This window comes from Podarcis vaucheri (genome assembly GCF_965113315.1).
Source record: "Podarcis vaucheri genome assembly, chromosome: 18".
In the NCBI taxonomy this organism is placed as follows: Eukaryota; Metazoa; Chordata; class Lepidosauria; order Squamata; family Lacertidae; genus Podarcis; species Podarcis vaucheri.
This window is the reverse complement of record NC_138756.1, coordinates 4,097,695-4,122,232: the sequence shown is the minus strand read 5'-3', so window position 1 is coordinate 4,122,232 and position 24,538 is coordinate 4,097,695. Positions and strand designations below refer to the sequence as shown.

At 46.8% G+C, this 24,538-nt stretch overlaps 1 protein-coding gene and 1 long non-coding RNA gene across 2 annotated transcripts in view; both read left to right on the top strand.

Annotated features, from left to right (window-relative positions):
- The window catches only part of LOC309523113, a 178,499-nt gene that overhangs the window by 93,539 nt on the left and 60,422 nt on the right, over positions 1-24,538 (top strand). The gene's annotated exons all lie outside the window — the stretch shown is intronic.
- Positions 1,438-24,064, top strand: LOC309522766 (vomeronasal type-2 receptor 26-like). Its single transcript, XM_082206317.1, has 6 exons — positions 1,438-2,207; positions 10,214-10,505; positions 10,797-11,606; positions 18,140-18,367; positions 21,788-21,914; positions 22,520-24,064. The coding sequence occupies exons 1-6, from the start codon at positions 1,759-1,761 to the stop codon at positions 23,416-23,418; spliced, it is 2,805 nt and encodes a 934-aa protein (XP_082062443.1). The 5' UTR covers positions 1,438-1,758; the 3' UTR covers positions 23,419-24,064.

Below are 24,538 nucleotides of genomic sequence, written 5' to 3'. Positions count from 1 at the left end.
CTGTCATACTAACATCCGTCAAAGTCAAAGGCAGGATTTGAAATATAAGCAGAGGATTACTGATATACGACTTCGGGGCTTAGATAATATAAACATGTTTTTTAAAACAGGTGATAAAAAGGAGTAATAAAACAACCATCAAGAGGGGTGGGGAGTCAAGAAGCATTCTGTATTTAGTTGTTTTTTAAAAAACTCTGGTAGGTAGACAATAATAATAATTAAAAAAATTTTTTTTATATCCCGCCCTCCCCAGCCGAAGCCGGGCTCAGGGTGGCTAACAACAATAAAACAGCACAAAAGTACAGCACAAACAACACTCTAAAATCATTCATTATAAAATTAAGTGTTTTGGAATATCTATGGAGACTTAATAATTTTTTTTTTAAAAATAAATTTAATAAATATAGCATCCACCCAGATTCTTAGGAAGCTGATACAATTTCAGTCCGTTTTGTTATTTTCACTTTTTTAATGTTCTGAAGTAACTTTGTAAACTTTTTTCTGAATGTCCTGCTTATCTTAAAATAAAGTGCTTTAGGGGTTATTGGCCTAATCAAGTGCTGCTGGATTTTATGAATCAGATTAAATAAGTAAATAAATAAATAAGAATAAATAAATTGATAAAGAATAATAAAGCTGCTAGAATGCTAGCCTGGCTTCTGCGCACACAATTTGTTTATGAGTAGAGAAGTTTCTGCTCAAAGACGAGGAGCAAGTTGGCTCCATGTGCAACAGAAGCTCACCTTCCGCAGAACATGTCGAAGGGGAAGGGAGAGTCAAAAGTTCAGAGCAACATTTCTCCCCTCAACCAAATCCAGAGAGCTTCCCTCTGTTGGAGAATCCTTTCAAAGATGGGGTGGAAATTCACTTGAAGTGGCTTCGAAGCCACCAAGGCGCTACTTCCCTTCAGGGGGAGAACCAGAAGAGAGCGGCAGGAATCAAGCAGCCCAGACCCACCCAAAGCGCCCAGAGGGTGGGCTTGAGAAATCCCTCCCCATCGCAGGCTCCACCAGTTTCTGTCTCCAGCAGCCGCCAAGAACCAAAATCCCACCACCAGGTATCCCGTTGACGGTACTGAGGATGGCATTTCTTAGCATTCTCCATTGATTGATTTTTATTTATTCATATTTATTCCTTTATTTATTGATGTACTGAACCTATATATCGCCCTACCCCTGGAGGTCTCAAGGCGGTTCAAAATATAAAACCACAACATATATAATCAAAATAAAAACAAGCCAATAATGCCCCCCAACCCCCACATTTTAAAAGGGCTTAGGATGCCTGGGATACAAGGCTGGGACTCCTTCATCTGGATGTTGTCCATCCCTGACTCTCCCACCTCTTCTTAAAACCTCCAATGAATCATAGAATGGGAGATTGGAAAGGGACCCCAAGGTCCTCTAGTCCAGCCCCCTGCAATGCAGGAATCTCAGCTGAAGAATCCCAACAGGTGGCCATCCAACCTCTGCTTCAAAACCTCCAAGGAAGGAGAGTCCATGGTTGGATCCAGCTCCTTCTTTGGTCCTTGTGAGCAAAGTTCAGGCCAAACTTCCAACTTCCAAGCACACCCCTTGACTTCTGTCCAACGTGTTTTTCTCCAGTTCTGCACCTGCCGCTTGAGCCATTCAAGACTCCAGAAAGTTATTGTGCTGAAACTTATTCCACTTAGAATAGTCGAAATTATAGTCATCTCATCTTCTAAAAGCTCAGGAGATGTTTCTGGAAATTGCATGAGCCCCGGAAAGCAACAACAGCATGGCAATATTAATTGAAAAAGTTGGTGCAGATAATTTTTCCTGTGTTGGAGACAGACTGAGTCAAGATGCAGAGCTGGCGAAAGAGGGGTGTGCCTGCCTTGTGCTTCCTAGCTCCAAAGGTAGAGTTGAAAACCACCCAGATTGGGAAAGCCCAGGCAGTCTGGCCTTGCAAGAGTCTTTGGGTGCTTCTGCTATGCCTCCTTGGCAGGTAAGAGGAGGAGCAGGCAGAGCCAGAATGAGATCCCTGCTTCTGCTGCTCATGATGCCCTTTGGAGTCTGTGGGAACCACAAGGCGAAATGCCCCTTGAATCTAGTCAGGGATGAAACGGATGCTCGCAATTATTACCGGCCGGGACACTTTCTCATCAGTGGGATCATCTCTCCAATACGCCTTATTGAGACAACTCCATACAACTTTACTCAGACACCCTTCGCCAGGAATGAAGTGTATGTAAAATTATATGTGGATGGGTTTCATGGTCCTCCAGTCCTTGTAATGGTTGAAATAGGAAAGAGCCCCTATCTCAGGGCTGGGGAGCCAAGGGCTGATGTTGCAGGACTACCCTGCCCTGATCATTGGTCTTGCTGGCTGGGGGTGATGGGAACTGGGGGGGGGTCCAGTAAAAAACCTCTCTTACTTCCTTCTTCCCTCTGTCTTCCTAAGTAAAACAATCCTGTTCCTATGTGTCTGTGTTGCTTTTAGTAGAATGCAAGGATGCCAGTGAATCTGGTCAGGGTTCAAAAGGATGCACTGAATTTCCCCACCTGCAGGATGCCATGAAACTCAGGCAATTTCCAAGGCACAAAGGTTTCATTCAATATTATTCCATTTGGACAATTCTTAAACTGTCATTAAGGAATGTTACAGTTTTGCAAATGGAATTTTAAGAGCCTCTTGGGGACCTTTGGTAGCTGAAGAGCGGGAAAGATGTGCTTTAATTTAATCCTTTTTTGACCACACACAACTGGCCTCATTTCAAAGTATTGAGGTGTTTGACGTTTCTTCCTAAGCCAGAGGGTGGCATGAAACTCAAGCAATTTCCAAACTGCTAAGATTATTTTTTGTTTATTCTATTGGGATCATTTGTGAACAACCTTGTCACAGTTCTCTTTTCACAATGCAACGGGAGACCTACAGCCCATCATGGGGAAATCTGTCTCAGCTACATTAAAGGTTTCCTCCTCCAATCCCAGCACTAAAATAATACAGACCAGAGGGTGTCCTCATTGGTGGAGTCAGTGATCCAAAATATGGGCAAAATTATAAATTTTACCACACACTCAAACCTGAAAGCCAACAGGCCTCGTTTCCAAGTCAAAGGGGACTGAGGTATTTGGTGCTTCCCCTCCTTCAATAAAATTGTCTCTTATCTACCTGGAGTCTAGCCCCTTGGAAGGCGCCAAAGACCACTGCCGCAAAAGCAGCCTATGGAGCAGCTTCCCAGTAAATTTTGAGGGGCGCCTTCATTTCCTACTCATAGAACCACAGTAGAATAGAATCATAGAGTTGTAGAGATGGAAGGGACCCGGAGGTATCACACCTGAAGCATCCATGACACATGGTCACCTTCGGAGGGAGTCTGTTCCACTGCTGAACAGCTCTGTGTGCTGTTTGCATCAAAGCTCCTGTCATGGAACAGCGGTCTCCAAATTTTTGTTCTATGCTAGACAGGAAAAGGTTTGATAGTAATACAAAGGTTGGTTGGTTGGGTGGGTGGGTGGGTGGGTGGGTGGATGAATGAATGAATGAATGAATGAATGAATGAATGAATAAAAATATACTAATATCTGTGGATCATATAATGTTTCCTTCCTCCCATTAATATTGTCAGAGCTGCTTCCAGATCCCAGCTCACATAGGACCATGCTAGCCAGCGTTCACTTTATAAAAGTCTTTATTGATTTACAGATTCCATTTCCGAACTGCAGCGTGCAGCTCTACGTCTTAGAAGCTAGACCGACGAAGCTCCGTCTGAGTCTCCGCCTCCTGTACACCAACTTAATACCCTAGCCTTGCTCCACCTCTTGCGTCTTTCCTTCCTCCTCTGGGTCCCTCTGCCCCCCGGGGTCCCCTCCTTCCTAGACTCTTCCGACGCTGACGACCCCCCGGACCCTTCTGCCTCCTTGCGGCGGGCTTTAGGACCTGGCTCCCTTTCTGGGCTGCTTACTGTGCCGCCTTCCTGTGTATTTGAACTTGGCGCGCGCGCCCAACCTTCCACCTTCCGCTTGACTGTTTCTTCGCTCCCCGATGGAGGTGTGGCCACTCCTGACTCATGCCCTCCCTCCTGCGGCGAGCCGCCTGATCCCAATGCCTGGTGCCCTTCCTCCCCACTACGCTCTGCTGGGTACGTTGGCCCCGATCTCCAACTGCTGCTCTCTGAACCCCCTCTGGTTCCTTCTCTCTGGGGTGTCCCCCTCGGTTTCCCCCTTGCTCTGCCCACTGGCGCTCCTTTCTGTGAATCTTCCGATTCACTGGAAAGACTCGGGGATCTCGGGTCGTCGTCATCACTCATCTTTCCTTCGGATTCCTCCCCCTCACTCTCTGTTTCCTCCCTTTCCCGCGCCTCTGCTCCTGAACCCCTGACATCCATCCCCCCCTCGAGGCCCCCCTCCCCCCTCCCCTCCCTCAGGTGTGGGTGCTGGGTGCTCCATTGTCATGGGATGGAACGCCGGATACAGTTCGCTTCCCGTGGCGGGCCTCCAACTGAAGACGTCCTGTTCTTCCTCCTCGCGTTCGTCGACGTTGATCAGCTCCGCTTCCATCTCTGTGCCGCCGTGCTCGAACCCAAGATCCTCCCCGAACACGTCCATGTCAGTCTCTGCCTCGGTCTCTCTTGGGTCCGTCGCTCGATCTGGCATCCGCAGCCACTTCCTGCGCCACTGCTCCTCCGGTCGATCGTCCCACCAATACGAGGTGTCCGATGCCGATCCCGCGGGTGACCCTTCCGGGGAATGTGCGCCCAGTGTGGGTTCCCCGTCCGAGTCAAACCCGTGGAACGTGCTTGATGAAAGCGTGGGTGTGAAAAGCCAGTCGTCGAAAAAGTCGGCTGGCATGGGTCTGTGTGGGAAGAGGGCATGAAATTCGTCCTTGAGCAGAGGTTCCTCCAAAGCGTAGTCGTGCACCCAGCTATTGGCACTGGCCCGGGTGCCCTCTCTGGCTAGAAGGTATTCTACTCCCTCTTCCCCCCATCTGGAGTCCAAAATCTCTGTGACCTCGTTGATAGGATCCTCCTGTGGCAACCCCCCCTGCTCGGTCCTCTCCTGGAGCGGACTCGGTGCCGTTCCTGGTTCCTGGAATCTGTGAGGTGCCCTGTAGGGAGTAAGCACCGATCTGTGGAAAACCGGATGCATTCTGGAGCCTTCCGGAAGCTTCAGCCGGAAAGCCACCGGGTTGACCTGTGCTTCGACTTGGTAGGGCCCGAGTTGCTTATGCCCTGGCTTCTTCTTAGCTAACGATCTGGCCGGCACTGCGTGGGCTGCCAACCAGACCCAGTCTCCTACTTGGATCTCTTCGCCGACCCGCCTGTGTCTGTCAGCTTGCACCTTGTATGCGTGCTTAGCTAGCTCCAGCTGCCGTCGGAGTTGATCGTGAACCTCCTGCAACTCTGACGCGAAGGCGTCCGCCGCCTGCGGTTCCCCCTCCCCCACTCTCTCCAGTCCCGGGAAGGTTCTGGGATGCCTCCCATTGTTGGCAAAGAACGGCGTCACCCCTGTGGACACGTGCTTCGTGTTGTTGTATGCGAACTCGGCGAGCGGCAGGTAATCCACCCACGTTGCCGGCTGTTGATTGGCATAACATCTCAGGTACTGCTGCATGATGGCACTGACTCGCTCCGCTTGCCCGTTGGTCTGCGGGTGTCTCGCTGACGCCAGGTTGATCTTGACGTTCAGGAAACCCATCAGCTTCTGCCAGAAGTTCGAGATGAACTGTCGCCCCCGGTCAGACAGTATGGACCGCGGCAGACCGTGCACTTTGAACACGTGATCTATGAACAGTTTGGCGGTGTGTTCCGCCGTGGCTACCTTCGCACACGGAATGAAATGTGCCATCTTGGTGAACAAGTCCACCACCACTAGCACTGCTGTCTTGCCTCTCGAGCTGGGCAGATCCGTGACAAAGTCCAGAGCCACTCTCTCCCATGGCTCAAACGGTGTTTGCAGCGGTTCCAGTAGTCCTGCCGGCGGTTTGTGCACTGGCTTGGCCCTCTGGCAGGTGTCGCACCTCGCAACGTAGTCCGCGACTTCCCCTCGCATCCTGGGCCACCAGAAGTCTCTAGCGACTAATTCCACCGTTTTCTCCGTGCCGAAGTGTCCGGCCGTGGGCGCGTGGTGCAACTGCTGCAGTACCTTGGCTCGAAGTTCATCCCCCGGCACGTAGATGGCCCCTTTATGGATGAGCAATCCATCGCGCACCTGGAACTCGTCGCTCTTCGCCGTGCCCCTGTGCACCTCTGCCATCTTTGCTTGCGCGAATGAGTCGTCCTGCAACGCTCGCCGCACCGCATCCAGGTCCACTGTTGCTGAGGCGCACGCCCACGCTGTCGGTGCGAAGATGTGCATGGCCGCCGCTGGCGTCGCCTCCTCGAGGTATTGCGGTTTTCGGGACAGTGCATCTGCCATGACGTTGGTGTCGCCGGGGATGTACTCTATTCGGAAGTCGAAGTCCGCAAAGAACTCTGCCCAACGTATCTGCCTCTGGTTCAGGAACCGCGCCGTGCGCCAGTGCTCCAGATTCTTGTGGTCCGTGCAGACCTGCACTGTGTGCTTGGCGCCGATCAGGAAGTGCCTCCACGCCTTGAACGCTGCATGAATGGCAAGCAACTCCCTGTCCCAGATGGTGTAGTTCTGTTCCGACTTGCTGAGCTTCCTGGAGTAGAACGCTCCCGGCCTCCAAGCCCCCTGCGGGTCTCGCTGCAACAGGACGGCTCCCACGGCTCTGTCTGATGCGTCCGTCTCCACCCGCATCGGTCTGCTGGGGTCGACATGTAGCAGTTGCTCTTCCGACGCGAAGAGACGCTTGAGCGCTTGAAAAGACTGCTCCGCCTGCTCCGTCCAGATGAACTTCTTTTCCTTGGAGCTGAGCGTGTCTGTAATGGCCGCCGTCTGCATTGCGAATCCCTTGATAAACTTGCGATAGAAGTTCGCAAAGCCGACAAACCGCTGGACCTCCTTCCGGTTGCGCGGGCTCTTCCAATCCAACACCGCGCGAACCTTGGCGCTGTCCATGGCTAGCCCCTTGTCCGACAACTTGTATCCCAGGAAATCCACCTCCGTCGTGTCGAACTGGCACTTTTCCAGCTTGGCGTACAGTCTATGCTGCTGCAGCCTGCGCAGCACCTCCCAGACGTCTTGGTCGTGTGCCTGCTGCGATTCAGAAAATATGAGGATGTCATCCAAGAAGCAGACACACTTCTTGTAGAGGAGCCCCGCCAACACGTGATGCATGAAAGCTTGAAAACAGTGGGAGCCATTTTGCAGTCCAAACGGCATAACTCTGTATTTGTAGGTGCCCAGGGGCGTGAACATGGCTGTCTTCCACTCATCGCCTTCCCGCATGTGAATGAGGTTGTACGCCCCTCGCAGGTCCAACTTGGTGAACATGCGTCCCTTGCGCACCGTCGCGAGGAGGTCGTCGATCCTGGGCATGGGGAAATCCGAGGGCTTGGTCATCTTGTTCAAGATCCTATAGTCCACCACGAGCCTTTTTTGGGGCGTGTCTTTCTTCTTCACGAAGAATACAGGACTGCCCCCCACTGCCTTGGACTCTCGGATGAAACCGCGCTCCAAATTGTGATCTATGAACTGTTTGAGTTCCTGTAGTTCGTCCTCAGACATGGAATACAGCTTCCCTTTCGGCAGCGTCGCCCCTGGCAGGAGGTCAATCTTGCAGTCATATGGCCTGTGTGGGGGTAGCTTGTCCGCCTCCTTCTCGCAGAAGACCTCCAAAAAGTCTGCGTATTTGTGGGGAACCGCTTGCAGCGTTCCCAACTGCAGCTGTGATTCCTCTTCTTCTCCTTCCTGCCTGGGCAGGATGCAGTGTTCTGCACAATAAGAAGAGCCGAAGATCAGCTGCCGCTGGTACCAAGCCAGCGTCGGACTGTGTCTGTCCAGCCAACTCATGCCCAAGACAATGGGTGTGTCCGACAGTTGGGTGACATTAAAACTGATGACTTCCCTGTGATTCCCAAGTCGCATCACCATCGGTGGCGTTTGCTTCACCACTTGCCCCCCTAGCAACTCCCTGCCATCCACTGTGACGACTTGCAGGGGCATCGTGGCAGGCAGCAGCTGTATAGCGTGCCGATCAACAAACTCTTGCCCTATAAAGTCTGCATTGCTTCCTGAATCCACAGTAATTGGCATGTCCATTGTGAGTCCATTGGGTAGCTGGAGCGATGCGGTGAGCTGCACCACTGGTTTGGGCGGGAGGGGGTCTGTGGGTTGCAAAATCTCTGGGGACTGCTTCACTGACTCGTCTGGCTGGGCCCCAGTGCCTCCGTCTCCAGCCAGACTTCATCGTTTCCCTGCTGTGGTTCTCTGTGCTGCGTAGCTGCAGTCACCATTGCAGAGGCTGCAGTGTGCTTGTGGTTCCTCTGGGGACACTCCTTCGCCATGTGCTGAGGGCTGTCGCAGATGTAGCACTTCCGGTTCCCTCTAGGAGGCTTAGTTTTGACTGCTCCCGGCGCTAGGGCTCTGGTTGCTGACTGAGCCCTGGCACCTCCCACCTCCATAGGTTCCGCTCCCCCTCCTGGCGGAGGCGTGGATTGCGCACGCGCTGCTTCCCTGGGAACGAAGGAGAACCCTCTCGCTGCTTCGCGCCCTCCACGCCCTTCGTCCCTGCTCCATGGACGTTCTTCCAGACGCACCCCAACCGTCAGCGCCCTCTGAACGACCTCCTGCGTGCTCCGGGGTCTCTCCCCCCTTGCAATTTCGTCTTTAACTGCGCTGCTCAATCCCTCCCAGAACAGGTCTCTGACTGGAGGTGAATCTCTGTCACATTCCAGGGCACTGACCAGTGCAAAAAAGCGGGCGTGATACTGCCTTACACTGGCCCTCCCCTGTTTCAGTCCATGTATTTCTCTTCAAGCAAGATCCACATCTATGCTTGATAAAAAGCACGCATCCATCGCTTTAATAAAGGCATCCGCACTCCGAAGCGCCGGATCCTTATCTCTCCACAAATTGCGCAGCCACGCTTTAGCGTCTCCATGCAAATGGGATAGGATAAACCCCACCTTCTCTTCCTCATCTCTAAAGTCTTTCGCCAGCAGTTGCAGCGCACACTGTACGTCTGCTCGAAAGTTGGGGTACTGTTGTAAATTCCCATCGAAGTGAGATACGAGACCGCCTGCTCTTCTCCCCAGCCCAATTCCCTCCGGTCTGGGTCCCAGTTGCCCTTGCTTCGTAAGCATTTCAAACCTGGTTTGGAGATCCTTGTAGGCGGCAGCTGCGTCCTCCTCCTTCTTCCTGGATGCTAGTATCTCTGCGTTTAATTGTGTCACTGCATTTTGCAGGGCTGCAATTTGCTGTTCGGCAGTCATCTTTGCCGACTCTTGTGAGCTTGCGAAGAGACACCAATCTTCACCCCTCGCTGCGTCTGCCCCCGCTGCGAGGCTTCAGGTGTCAAACTGAGGGACGGAGCTTACTGTCAGAGCTGCTTCCAGATCCCAGCTCACATAGGACCATGCTAGCCAGCGTTCACTTTATAAAAGTCTTTATTGATTTACAGATTCCATTTCCGAACTGCAGCGTGCAGCTCTACGTCTTATAAGCTAGACCGACGAAGCTCCGTCTGAGTCTCCACCTCCTGTACACCAACTTAATACCCTAGCCTTGCTCCACCTCTTGCGTCTTTCCTTCCTCCTCTGGGTCCCTCTGCCCCCCGGGGTCCCCTCCTTCCTAGACTCTTCCGATGCTGACGACCCCCCGGACCCTTCTGCCTCCTTGCGGCGGGCTTTGGGACCTGGCTCCCTTTCCGGGCTGCTTACTGTGCCGCCTTCCTGTGTATTTGAACTTGGCGCGCACGCCCAACCTTCCACCTTCCGCTTGACCGTTTCTTCGCTCCCCGATGGAGGTGTGGCCACTCCTGACTCATGCCCTCCCTCCTGCGGCAAGCCGCCTGATCCCGATGCCTGGTGCCCTTCCTCCCCACTACGCTCTGCTGGGTACGTTGGCCCCGATCTCCAACTGCTGCTCTCTGAACCCCCTCTGGTTCCTTCTCTCTGGGGTGTCCCCCTCGGTCTCCCCCCTGCTCTGCCCACTGGCGCTCCTTTCTGTGAATCTTCCGATTCACTGGAAAGACTCGGGGATCTCGGGTCGTCGTCATCACTCATCTTTCCTTCTGATTCCTCCCCCTCACTCTCTGTTTCCTCCCTTTCCCGCGCCTCTGCTCCTGAACCCCTGACAAATATGAATATCAGTTTCACTCTTTTTAAAGGATTCATTTATTGCAGGGAGTCAACTAGGTTCGAGTGGTACATGTTGTCTTTCCTGTTCACCATCCAAGAGATCAACCAGGATCTCAGTCTCTTACCCAACATCACCCTGGGCTACAACATCTATGAAAACTATTTAGATGCAAAGATGACTTCAGACGCCATGCTAGAGCTGCTTGCAGGCAGTGGGTGCAATATTCCCAATTATCACTGTGGAGAACAGAATCACCTGCTGGCTGTTCTTGAAAGAGGCAATACTGTCATCTCAAAAGTGATTTCAGCCTTGTCAGGCATCTACAAAATCCCACAGGTAAGTAGTGGGAGAGCATGGAAGCACAGAGGATTTCAACTGCATAAGATTCTATTTTCTCTTTGGAGGGGTCAAGTAGGGATATTTTTAAAAATGGGAAAATCCTGAGCTATGGATCCTACATCCCTTTTTCAAAACTGAGCCTTCACCAACTTGTCACCTCCAGATGTTTCAGACTAAAACTCCCATCAGCCTCAACCAGCAGAGATTTAGATGTCAGTCATTTCCGATAATTAAATATCATGCTGAAAGTAAAATAAATAATTGCTGATCTTTTGCTTTCCTTGCTAGATCAGTCATGGCTTCACTGCCCAGGTTCTCGAAGGTAAAACCCTGTTCCCTTTTGTCTACCGGATGAGTCCCAAAGAGGAAAGTGAGTACCAGGGGATTGTTGAATTGCTCCTGTATTTTGGATGGACGTGGATTGGCCTCTGCACTCCAGACAATGACAGTGGAGAAAGATTTGTGAGCGCTGTGAAACCTCTGATGCTCAGCAAAGGGATCTGCATTGCTTTATCAAAAAGAGTACCAGAAAGATTTTTTGATGAATTTATAACACCTGGGGAACCATTTTTCCTATGGAGACAAGTTGGGGTATTTGTTTCCTATATAACCAATGCACATGTTATCATAATACTCATGGTAATAAACAATATCTATGAGAAGGAAATAGGCGCGAAAGTCTGGATCACAACAGCTTTGCTAGAAATCAGAATTGGCGTTTCCTTCCCTCCAAATATATTCCAGCACCTCCATGGTTCTCTGTCCTTTGAAATTCAGATTGGAATAAGGAGCAGCAAAGGTGAGAAATATAAATCGCAGTCCAATCCTCTTGGAGATTTTTTGGATGAAGCTTATCAGTGTTCATATTCAAAGCATCTGTTGTCTATGAAAGGCCGGAGAAGATGCAAAGAGGAGGAAATGGAGATGGTGTCCCATAGGGTATGTGAGACAGTGCTGTCTCTAGACAGCTATGGCACTTACATCAATGTTCAAGCTGTGGCTCAGGCCTTGCATGCTTCGCTTTCATCGAGATCCCAGAGGAGGCTGATGGTGGAGGAAGGAGAGCAATGGGGACCCCAAAGGCTTCAGCCGTGGCAGGTATTTCCTTCCCCCTTTTGCAAACTGCAGTCCACACAGATGCTGATCTTAGAATCATAGAATCATAGAATCATAGAGTTGGAAGAGACCACAAGGGCCATCAAGTCCAACCCCCTGCCAAGCAGGAAACACCATCAGAGCACTCCTGACATATGGTTGTCAAGCCTCTGCTTAAAGACCTCCAAAGTAGGAGACTCCACCACACTCCTTGGCAGCAAATTCCACTGTCGAACAGCTCTTACTGTCAGGAAGTTCTTCCTAATGTTTAGGTGGAATCTTCTTTCTTGTAGTTTGGATCCATTACTCCGTGTCCGCTTCTCTGGAGCAGCAGAAAACAACCTTTCTCCCTCCTCTATGTGACATCCTTTTATATATTTGAACATGGCTATCATATCACCCCTTAACCTCCTCTTCTCCAGGCTAAACATGCCCAGCTCCCTTAGCTGTTCCTCATAAGGCATCGTTTCCAGGCCTTTGACCATTTTGGTTGCCCTCCTCTGGACACGTTCCAGTTTGTCAGTGTCCTTCTTGAATTGTGGTGCCCAGAACTGGACACAGTACTCCAGGTGAGGTCTGACCAGAGCAGAATACAGTGGCACTATTGCTTCCCTTGATCTAGATGCTATACTCCGATTGATGCAGCCCAGAATTGCATTGGCTTTTTTAGCTGCCGCGTCACACTGTTGGCTCATGTCAAGTTTGTGGTCAACCAAGACTCCTAGATCCTTTTCACATGTACTGCTCTCAAGCCAGGTGTCCCCCATCTTGTATTTGTGCCTCTCGTTTTTTTTGCCCAAGTGCAATACTTTACATTTCTCCCTGTTAAAATTCATCTTGTTTGTTTTTGCCCAGTTCTCTAATCTGTCAAGGTCGTTTTGAAGTGTGATCCTGTCCTCTGGGGTGTTAGCCACCCCTCCCAGTTTGGTGTCATCTGCAAATTTGATCAGGATGCCCTTGAGTCCATCATCCAAGTCGTTGATAAAGATGTTGAATAAGACCGGGCCCAAGACAGAACCCTGTGGCACCCCACTAGTCACTCTTCTCCAGGATGAAGAGGAACCATTGATGAGCACCCTTTGGGTTCGGTCAGTCAGCCAGTTACAAATCCACTGAGTGGTAGCATAGTCAAGACCGCATTTTACCAGCTTCTTTACAAGAATATCATGGGGCACCTTGTCAAATGCCTTGCTGAAATCAAGGTAGGCTACATCCACTGCGTTCCCTTCATCTACCAGGCTTGTAATTCTGTCAAAAAACGAGATCAGGTTAGTCTGACATGACTTATTTTTCAGAAATCCATGCTGACTATTGGTGATCACAGCATTCCTTTCTAGGTGCTCACAGACTTTTTGCTTAATGATCTGCTCCAGAATCTTCCCTGCTATTGATGTCAGACTGACTGGGCGGTAATTATTTGGGTCCTCTCTTTTCCCCTTTTTGAAAATAGGGACAACATTTGCCCTCCTCCAGTCTGCCGGGACTTCGCCTGTTCTCCAGGAATTCTCAAAGATGACTGCCAGTGGTTCTGAGATCACATCTGCCAGTTCTTTTAATACTCTTGGATGCAGTTCATCTGGCCCTGGAGACTTGAATACATCTAAACTAGCCAAATATTCTTGTACTATCTCCTTAGTTATTCTGGGCTGTGTTTCCTCTGCTGAATCATTTGCTCCAAATTCTTCAGGTTGGGCATTGTTTTCTTTATCGGAGAAGACTGAGACAAAGAAGGCATTGAGGAGTTCAGCCCTTTCTGTGTCCCCTGTTTGCATTTCACCATCTTCTCCTCTGAGTGACCCCACTGTTTCTTTGTTCTTCCTTTTGCTACGAACATACCCATAAAAGCCTTTTTTGTTGCTTTTAACCTCTCTAGCAAGCCTGAGTTCATTCTGTGCTTTAGCTTTTCTGACTTTGTGTCTACACGTGCTGGCTATTTGTTTGAATTCCTCTTTGGTGGTTTCCCCCCTTTTCCATTTTTTGTACACATCCTTTTTTTAATCTTAATTCAGTTAAAAGTTCTTTAGATAGCCACTCTGGCTTCTTTAGGCACCTTCCATGTTTCCGTCTCATTGGTATTGCCTGACGTTGTGCTTTTACTATCTCCCTCTTAACAAACTCCCAGCCATCATGAACTCCCTTTCCTTTTAGTATTGCTGTCCATGGGATCTCACCCAGCACTTCCCTAAGTTTTATGAAGTCGGCTTTCTTAAAGTCAAGAAATTGAGTCCTAGTATGCTTGGCTGCTCCTTTCCGCTGTATAGTAAACTTCAGAAGAGCATGATCACTCGCGCCTAATGATCCTTCCACATCTACCCCACTAACCAGGTCATCAACATTGGTTAGGACCAGATCTAAAATGGCTGTTCCTCTTGTTGCTTCTCCCACTTTCTGGACAATGAAGTTGTCTGGAATGCCAGTAAGGAATCTGTTTGACCTCATGCTCTTGGCTGAGTTTGACGTCCAACAAATATCCGGGTAATTGAAGTCCCCCATTACTACTATCTCCCTTCCTTTTGCATGCTTGGCCATCTGTTCCAGGAAGGCATCATCTATGTCCTCCGTTTGGCTTGGGGATCTATAGTAAACTCCCACAATGAGGTCTCTGTTATTCTTTTCTCCCTTAATTTTGACCCATATGCTCTCACTTTGGCTTTGAGGTTCTAAATCTTGGATCTCTTCACAGGTATACACATCCCTGACATATAACGCCACTCCTCCTCCTTTCTTGTCTGGTCTGTTTCTCTGAAATAGATTGTATCCCCCCATTATTACATTCCAATCGTGGGACTTATCCCACCAGGTTTCAGTGATGCCTATTATGTCATATTTAGTTTGCTGTACCAAGAGCTCAAGCTCATCTTGCTTATTTCCCATGCTTTGCGCATTAGTGTACAGACATTGAAGTCCATTAATCATTCCCCCGTGTCTCTTATTTAAGGATTTTTTCCTCCCACCACTAGGTCCGCGTGCTGTTTGCTCGATTTGGTCCATGACATTTGGATGATCATCTTCATTAATTGATAGACTCCTACCTTCAGGAGCACTGTCTCCCTCCCCCACATTAGTCAGTTTAAAGCCCTCCTGATGAGGTTTCTGAGATTTTTGGCAAAAACATTTCTCCCAACCATTGTGAGGTGCAGCCCATCACTTGCCAGAAGTCCATCTTCAAGAAACTGCAGTCCGTGATCTAAGAATCCAAACCGTTCCTGTTTACACCATTTGCGAAGCCAGCTGTTCACTTCCACTATTTCCCCCTCTCTCCCTGGGCCACGTCGTTCAACTGGGAGGACAGACGAGATGACAATTTGTGCATTTAGTTGCTTCAATTTCCTGCCGAGAGCCTCGTAGTCTCTTTTGATCTTCTGGAGGCTATTGCTTGCAGTGTCATTGGTTCCCACATGAACCAAGAGGAAGGGGTATTTGTCAGTGGGTTTTATGATTCCTTGCAGTCGTTCAGTTACATCTTGGATCTTAGCCCTGGGGAGACAGCACACTTCCCGAGACATCTTGTCAGGCCCACAGATCACTGCTTCTGTTCCCCTCAGTAGGGAATCCCCTATCACCACTACACGCCTCCTCTTGGGTTTGGTCGGGGTTCTTCCGTGAGCTGTCCGTTCCAAGGTCGCCTGCACATTCCCTGAGGACTGACTTTGCTGCTCGTCTTCATATACCTGATCGACTGTAATGAGGGAGAGATCCTCAAATGGAGTCTGCTCTTCGTCTTCCATGCTAGGGGAGAGGACCTCAAAGCGATTGTGTATTTCTAAACAATCAGAGTGAACCCTGGGCCTCCTACTTCTTTGAGTCACGTTTCTCCATATATCTGGCTCCTGTGTTGGTGAACTAGCCTCCTTCTCAGGGGAGTCCCCTGTCTCCTCCTTGGTGGGGACGGTGTGCTCTGTTGCTTCCAAGAAGAGCTCCAGCTCTCTAATTCTTTGGAGCGTAGCTACACGTTCCTCCAGTTGCTGGACTTTGTCTTTTAAAAGGGCAATCAACATGCAATTGCTGCAGGTAAAGCTGCCTGCAACCTTTGGCAAGATGGCAAACATTGCGCAGGAATCGCAGGTGACTGCAGCTGTTCCCTCCCCTTCCATCTTGCGATCGTGTCGTTGGGGATGGCTACAGAGGTCCTCCATCATAAAAAGCTTGAAGACAGGACAAATAACTTCCCCCCCAAAAAAACCTAGGTCTCCCCCAACAAACGTTTGAGACTAGCTCCCCTAAATATAAAAGATGGGTATAACTGCGCGCGCCGCTGCCCTGCAAACTCTGATAAGCTCCTCCCACAGCTAATCCCCTGCCTCAACAGAAACCCTGCCCCCTCTGACCTTTACACAGGGAAAACAGCTAATCAGCCACAAAGAAACACACACACACAAGAAAACCCTTTTTGCTCCTTCTTCAACTGCTGCCCTGCAAAATCTTGACTGTGGATAAACCTGTAAAATATCATAGTTATTATTAGTATTAGTAATAAGCTTACCTTCCAACATGTCTCCGATGAAAATAGGGATGTCCCATCCCATAACGATCATTTTACTATTTATACCCAGGGATTTCTTCAGGGGGAACCCACTGGAACTCAGCTCCAGCACCTCTCAAATGGGAGCCATTTTGACCTTTGGAGGGTCTGTAGTAATAATATTAGTATTATTCTGTTTATATTACAACTTTCATCTGAAGATCACAGGGTGGTTTGCAGAATAAAAATACAAAATAGAAAAAGCAAACGAAAGAAAGAAAACAAGCAAACCAAAAGCACATTAAAATGCCCAGAGATGTTTTTATCCACCCAAATCCTGGTTACAGAATAACTTTCTCGCCTGGCACCTAAAGATTTGTCACAAAGATGTCCAGGGAGCCTCTCTGGGAGAACATCCCCCAAGCGAGGAGCCACCACAGAAAAGTCCTGTTGTCGTGCTGCCACCCTCCAGATATCTCTGTTTGTTATATATTTTTTTATTTAAGTTTTTTTTTCATTTCTTTCCAAGCTCCTGTATAGTTATTCTTAAAAATATTTATGTTTGTAGCTGTTATCCATACTCCTAAATATTAAACTTTCTTCTCAATCATCAGTTCTGTCACATTTTCCACCAATACTTTTGTTCTACCTTTATTTAGTTTAAAACGTGCTACTTCTCCAACTTGAGAATCTGTTCAAGACCCTTGGTTGGCTAGCCATGGGGTCTTCTACAGTTACCACATAGTCATCTGCAAATTCCTTGAGTTTATATGCTTTGTAACCTACTGTTGGGATGCGGGTGGCGCTGTGGGTTAAACCAGAGAGCCTAGGACTTGCCGACCAAAGGTCGGCGGTTCAAATCCCCGCGATGGGGTGAGCTCCCGTTGTTTGGTCCCTGCTCCTGCCAACCTAGCAGTTCGAAATCACGTCAAAGTGCAAGCAGATAAATAGGTACCACTCTGGCAGGAAGGTAAACGGCGTTTCCGTGCGCTGCTCTAGTTCGCCAGAAGCAGCTTAGTCATGGCCACATGATCCGGAAGCTGTACGCCGGCTCCCTTGACCAATAAAGCAAGATGAGCGCCACAACCCTAGAGTCGGTCATGACTGGACCTAATGTTCAGGGGTCCCTTTACCTTTACCTTTAACCTACTGTTATCCCTTTTATTTCTTCATCTGATCTTCTACTTCTGACCAGGGTCTCTAAAACTAAAATAATAATGGTGACTGGGGATATCCCTGTCTTGTTGCTTTCATTATTTTGATTTTTTCTGTTATTACATTATTTACTATCATCATAGCCTGTTAGTCAGAATAAATTGAGTCAATTCCTGTAAGTACAGTGGTACCTCGGGTTACAGACGCTTCAGGTTACAGATGCTGCAGGTTACAGACTCTGGTAACCCAGAAATAGTACCTGGGGTTAAGAACTTTGCTTCAGGATGAGAACAGAACTCATGCGGCGGCAGCGGAAGGCCCCATTAGCTAAAGTGGTACCTCAGGTTAAGAACAGTTTCAAGTTAAGAACAGACCTCCAAAACGAATTAAGTTCTTAACCTGAAGTACCACTGTAATGACTCTCTGAATATCATCATCTCTATAGTGTTCTTCGTAGAAGTCCATGAAACATGGTCAAAGGCCTTCTCTGCGTCTATAAAAATCAACACTGCTTGCTTATCATTTCTAACTTCCAGATATTCTATTATATCAATTATATTCCTTATATAATCCTTCATCTGGTGGCCTGGTAAAAAACCAGCCTGGTCCTGATGAATTAAATCCATTAATAGCACTTTCATGTCATTTCCCAATAGGTATGCAAACAGTTTATAGTCATTATTTAATAGAGAAATCAGCCTATCATTTTTGACTGATAATAGATCTGTATCTTTTTTCAGAATCAGCGTAATGTAAGTATCTTAAATCTTTTAGTGGTTGTGCCAAATAATCTTGTAATTTCTTATAGTACTTTGCTGATAGCCCACCTGACCCTGGTGTTTTCCCCATTTTGGCTTGATTAATTGCCTGTTGTAGCTTCCCAGTTTCTTAATTCTGGTGCTTTCCCCTGCCATTCCAGCTTCACCCTTTCTTGAGAGAAATCCGGTGTCTGAATACTTCCAGGGGCAGACTGTGCTTGGATGAGAACTGGGAGCTGCCAGCGGACTTCGATATTATGAACTGGGTGATGTCTCCCAATAAGTCTCGTGTCCTTGTGAAAATTGGAAATATAAGGAGAGGAGCATCTGCTGGCATAAAGTTCACCATTAACCCAGAAGCCATTGAGTGGAACAAGAAATTCGATAAGGTAGGGGGGATAATTGGGGGAGGGGGCTTGGAGATCCTAATTGTGCTGTTCCTTGACAACCACTGCAGAATGACCATGTCAGGTTGACTGTCCAGTAACAGCTGGAACCACCACGCCTTCTTTCTACAGCAGCTGAGATAGGAGGGGAATTTAGGATGCTCAAATAAAGGATATTGACCTTTCACACATGCAGAAGGATGAAAAGTAATTTATTTTACATATGATAATTACTGATTTATTGTATATTTTTTTTAATTTGTGAGTAAGCTCACTTGTATTAAATTTGTCTTAATTTGTGGTTGATGTGGTGAAATTTGGAAAATGAATTAAAGTGATTTGGCAAAACAAAAACAAAAAACCCCAAACCCAACTCTCCTTTCAGTTGGGCATTGAACAGCAAAGCGCTTTCTCTCTCTCTCTGACACACACAAACACGAGAATAAACTGTGTGAGAGATTATTTGAATCCTGAAATTTGGGGGAATCACATGTCAGACCCATTGTCATTTGCTTTGAAGTTCTTTTAAGAAGGGAAACAGGTAAATGGAGAAGAGGAAACAGAGTTCTGTGGCTCAAACCTCAGCTGTACTGAACTAAATATAAAGCACAAGATATTCTGGTCATCCCAATGGTCAGCGGGGGGTTGAAAGGACCCTGATGAGGGGTCAAGGCTGCATTCCAGAGATCATGTTCTGCAGCTAAAGAGAACTGACCGCATTAAGGCAATGGGGAGATGGCAGGCAACTGGGGATCTTGGCTGCTGGAAACGGCAACTGGGATCTCCCAGGATTCCCTGCCAGACAGACCCCTCCCCAACCTCTATGTGATTGATGTAGAGCTGTGATGATTTCCTGGATGATTCATTGGGGGCCACAACTGCGAATCTTTGGGTAGATCAGGGTTTCCCAAACTTGGGTCCCCAGCTGTTTTTGGACTACAGCTCCCATCATCCTGAGCTGGCAAGACCAGTTTTTTTTTAAATAATATTTATTAAATTTCAAGAACAAAAAGTTACATAAAAGACAATGAAAAATATAAAGAAAAAAAGAAAGAAGAAAAAACAACAACAAAAAACATACAAAATGCAAAGTATAGAGAGAAAATAGTATAAAAAAACACTTAGAAACAAATTTATCCTTCCGCATCTTACATTTCATTTCCTTACTTTCCTGACCTCCTCACACCTCCCTTTTTTGTATTCTTGTTCAATTGGTTAATTCAGCAATTCCTTTCCCTCTTTATTTTTGTCTTAGTCCTTTAACTTAATATATTATAGCTTTAAATTCTCACCTATTAACTGCCATTTTTTCATACAACTTTATGACATTGCTGCTAGAACCACTTAATTTCATTCTGACATCATTCTATCATTCATTAATTTTACAGTATTTCTGTTAGATAGTCTTTAAATTTCTTCCAATCTTCTTCCACCGACACTTCACCCTGGTCTCGGATTCTGCCAGTCATTTCCACCAAATCCATGTAGTCCATCACCTTCATCTGCCATTCTTCCAGAGTGGATAGATCTTGTGTCTTCCAATACTTTGCAATAAGTATTCTTGCTGCTGTTGTAGCATACAAAAAGAAAGTTCTATCCTTCTTTGGCACCATTTGGCTGACCATGCCCAGGAGAAAGGCCTCTGGTTTCTTCAGAAATGTATATTTAAATACCCTTTTCATTTCATTATAGATCATCTCCCAGAAAGCCTTAATCCTTGGGCACGTCCACCAAAGATGAAATAATGTACCTTCAGTTTCTTTACATTTCCAACATTTATTGTCGGGCAAATGATAGATTTTTGCAAGCTAGACTGGTGTCATGTACCACCTGTATATCATTTTCATAATATTCTCTCTTAAGGCATTACATGCCATGAACTTCATACCTGTGGTCCATAACTGTTCCCAGTCACAGGTAGGTAGCCGTGTTGGTCTGCCATAGTCAAAATAAAAAAATTCCTTCCAGTAGCACCTTAAAGACCAACTAAGTTAGTTCTTGGTATGAGCTTTCGTGTGCATGCACACTTCTTCAGATACACACTGAAGAAGAAGTGTGTATCTGAAGAAGTGTGCATGCACACGAAAGCTCATACCAAGAACTAACTTAGTTGGTCTTTAAGGTGCTACTGGAAGGATTTTTTTTATGTTCCCAGTCAGCCATCATAATGTTATGTCCAACATCTTGTGCCCATTTAATCATAGCAGATTTCACCGTTTCATCCTGTGTATTCCATTTCAACAGCAAGTTATACATCTTTGACAAAATCTTAGTTTTGGGTTCTAATAGTTCTGTTTCTAATTTTGATTTTTCCACCTGGAAGCCAATTTTCTTGTCCAAATTGTTTGCCTCCATTATCTGATAATAATGAAGCCAGTCTCTCACTTTGTTTTTTAATTTCTCAAAACTCTGCAATTTCAGTCTATCTCCCTCTTGTTCCAAAATTTCCCAATATTTCGGCCATTTAACCTCCATATTGAGCTTTTTCTGAGCCTTCGCTTCCATCGGTGACAGCCACCTTGGGGTTTTATTTTCCAATAGGTCCTTATATCTTATCCAAACATTAAATAAAGCTTTCCATGACAATATGGTTTTTAAATGCTTTATGTGCTTTGACCATATCATACCACAAGTATGCATGCCATCCAAATACATTATTAAAACCTTCTAAATCCAAAATGTCTGCGTTTTCCAGAAGTAGCCATTCTTTCAACCAGCAAAAAGCTGCTGATTCATAATAAAGTTTAAGGTCTGGCAGGGCAAATCCACCTCTTTCCTTTGCATCTGTTAGTATTTTAAATTTTATTCTAGGCTTCTTGCCCTGCCAGACAAATCTAGAGATATCTCTCTGCCACTTCTTGAAACAGTCCATTTTGTCCAAAATTTGCAATGTTTGAAACAAAAACAGCATTCTAGGCAATACATTCATTTTTATAGCAGCAATACGGCCTAGCAGTGAAAGTTTTAAATTTGACCAGATTTCTAAGTCTTTTTTCACTTCAGTCCAACATTTTTCATAATTGTCTTTAAATAGATTCCCATTTTTAGCTGCCATGTTAATCCCCAGGTATTTCACTTTCTTAACCACTGTTAAACCTGTCTCATTCTGAAACCTCTCTTTCTCCATCGGAGTTAAATTTTTCTCTAAAACCTTTGTTTTTAACTTATTCAGTTTAAATCCTGCAACCTGACCAAATTCTTGAATCAGTTCCAAAACCCTTTTAGTACTAGATTCTGGCTCCTGTAACGTCAATACCAAATCATCTGCAAATGCTCTCAACTTGTACTGTTTAGCTCCGACTTCTGGCAAGACCAGTTGTCAGGGATCACCACCATGCTATAGAGATCGCGTTGAGTGAATTACATACACACAAATACTCCTAACTGTTCCTCTTTGTTGCACCTTCTTGTCTTTCTGGTTAGGCCGTACCTCGTTCCAGGTGTACAGAAAGATGTCGACCTGGATATGCCAAGGTGGTCCTAGAAGGAAAGCCCATTTGCTGCTATGCTTGTGCTCAGTGTGCAGAAGGGACCTTCTCTGCTTGGGAAGGTGGGTGATTCCAAGGGGGAAGAAATTCCTGGAGAGAGTAAACACAGGACAGAAATTCAGTCTCACACACTTTTTGTGAGAATTCTGCAGACATAGGGGAATGGGAATCCTTCCTTGACTTCCTTAGTATTAATCACCTTTATTACATCCAGGAAGTGAGTTGATAGGAATGACCATAAGGAAGAAATATCTGGGGTGCAAACTGGGCAGCTGTGAGAGGAATGTCCGCAAAGCAATCCTTTTTGATTTTTTAGACCAAGCCACACAAAAAGGAAATAATGTTGACACTTATCAAAAATAACGGATAAACGATGAAAAGCAGAAATTATTAACAGCAAAAGCACAATAAAAAATAAATACTTCATGTGAAAATTATTACAATATAATCTATGGACCGTTTCGATCTCACTGCTATGAACATTGCATGGAAGCAATGTCTGCATTTTAAAGGTTCAGACAAAGAGAAATAGGCAGGATCCAAACAATGCAGTTAACAGAAGTGGAGTGGTCACTGCCTCTCAGTTGATCCTAGATCACCATGTAAATAGAGCACAGATCATTAGGGATGTAAGTGATGCTACAGCTATTCTTTTTCTCTTCCCCAGATGCAGAACATTGCACCAAATGCTCAGAAGATCACCATTCAAACAAGGACAGAGATCAATGTGTCCCCAAGATTACCATTTTCCTGACTTATGGAGAATATTTGGGAATGGTTTTAGCTTCCGTTGCCCTCTTCTTGTCCTTAACAGCAGGCATTGTGTTGGGAATCTTCATTAAATACAAGGAAACTCCCATAGTCAAAGCCAACAACCGGGACCTCTCCTACATCCTGCTCGTCTCCCTCCTGCTTTCCTTTCTGTCCTCCTTCCTCTTCATCGGGCGCCCAAGGAAAGAGACCTGCCTTCTCCGACAAACGGCCTTCAGCATCATCTTCTCAGTTGCTGTTTCTTCTGTCTTGGCAAAGACCATCACGGTGGTGCTGGCCTTCCTGGCCACAAAGCCCGGGAATAGGGTGAGGAGATGGCTGGGCAAGAGTCTGGCCAACTCCATTGCCATCTCCTCTTCTGGGGGGCAAGTTCTCATCTGCACCATCTGGCTGGGCTCTTCTCCCCCATTCCCAGAGTCCGACATGCGCTCCCAGGTGGAAGAGATCGTCCTGCAATGCAACGAAGGGTCTGTGGCCATGTTTTATGTTGCCCTCGGCTACCTGGGCTTCTTGGCTGCCACCTGCTTCACGGTGGCTTTCCTAGCCAGGAAGCTGCCTGGCTCCTTCAACGAAGCCAAGCTGATCACCTTCAGCATGCTGGTCTTCTGCAGTGTTTGGGTGTCTTTTGTGCCCACCTACCTGAGCACCAAGGGCAAGTACATGGTGGCCGTGCAGATCTTCTCTATGTTGGCCTCCACTGCTGGGCTTCTGGGCTGCATCTTCCTTCCCAAGTGCTACATTATTGTGCTGAGGCCTGATCTGAACACAAAGGAGCACCTGACAACAAAATCTTAAGATTTCTGGTCTTTAGAGAACTCTTTACCAGCCATTTTGCATACAGCATGAAGGCTGAAAATGAATTTAAAGTAGCAGCAACATCCACAAAACCTCTGGGCTTGATTTTCAGCCGCTATCCCATGGGATACCTGATCAAATGTGTTGGTCTTTATGCCGGTATTTTATTTTCAGAATAACCAGGACTCTGTTTTTGCATCTACATAAGGGAGGGAGGGAGGGAGACAATGCAAAGGATAAGAGCAGGAGGTCAGATTTCTCCACCATGTTCTCTGAGACGTGGAGGGGGAGGAAAGGGGAAACGAGGACAATCCAGGACTTTCTGGGATTAAATCAGAAACCAGGATGGCTTCTTTAAATCTGGGACGGTCCCTGGAAAATAGGGACACTTGTAAGGCATGTTATCCTGTCCTGGTAGTTAACGTGGTTGCTTAAAATTATGAGCCAAGGTTTGTAGGCAGTCACCATCTTAGATTCCCCAAAGTGCAATGCCTGACATGCCATTGTATTTGATGTGATTTAGGATTGTGACTGCTGAAGGTTTGGTATTTAGCTGGAAGGTTACTGAATTATTTGTCTTATTGAATTCAATGGGACTTACTCCCAAGGATAGATGATGATGATGATGATAGATAGATAGATAGATAGATAGATAGATAGATAGATAGATTTGTAGGTGCCTCATAAAATGTTTCCCTTATTATAAGTTGAGCCCTGAGTCCAAACACATCACAAAAGAAGAAACAAATTACTTTGACTTGCTATGGATTGAAAGGTGAAACAGAAAAACAGGAGCAGAAATCTCTAGTCCCAAAGCATCCCTATAGTGCAATCTTAAAGGTCAAGAGACTTTTCCCCTGATGCATAAGAACAAGGGAATTGAGCTGAGTTACAGCTTGCAATACATTTCTTTGTTTTTAGCATGGCAAATTGAAAGACACCTCCAGGGAACAAACATTACTGTAATTGCTGTGGCTTCTAAAGCTGGAGAAGTAAATCATTATATTCCTGTAAACGTTGAGTGAATCTCAGCGGGAGGAGAAACATGTTTGCCGTGCTCTCCGTTTGTCTGCTGAGCTCAGGGATTTAGATTTAGTTCAGGTTCTGGACTTGTGAGAAG

What these genes read in the sequence shown, in the direction of transcription:
- LOC309522766 (XM_082206317.1), top strand. Translation starts at nt 1,759, where the DNA reads ATGGCAATATTAATTGAAAAAGTTGGTGCAGATAATTTTTCCTGTGTT. An exon ending in AAAGGCTTCAGCCGTGGCAG is followed by an intron (nt 11,607 to 18,139) that starts GTATTTCCTTCC and finishes CTGCCATTCCAG; the next exon opens with CTTCACCCTTTCTTGAGAGA. An exon ending in GGAACAAGAAATTCGATAAG is followed by an intron (nt 18,368 to 21,787) that starts GTAGGGGGGATA and finishes CTTTCTGGTTAG; the next exon opens with GCCGTACCTCGTTCCAGGTG.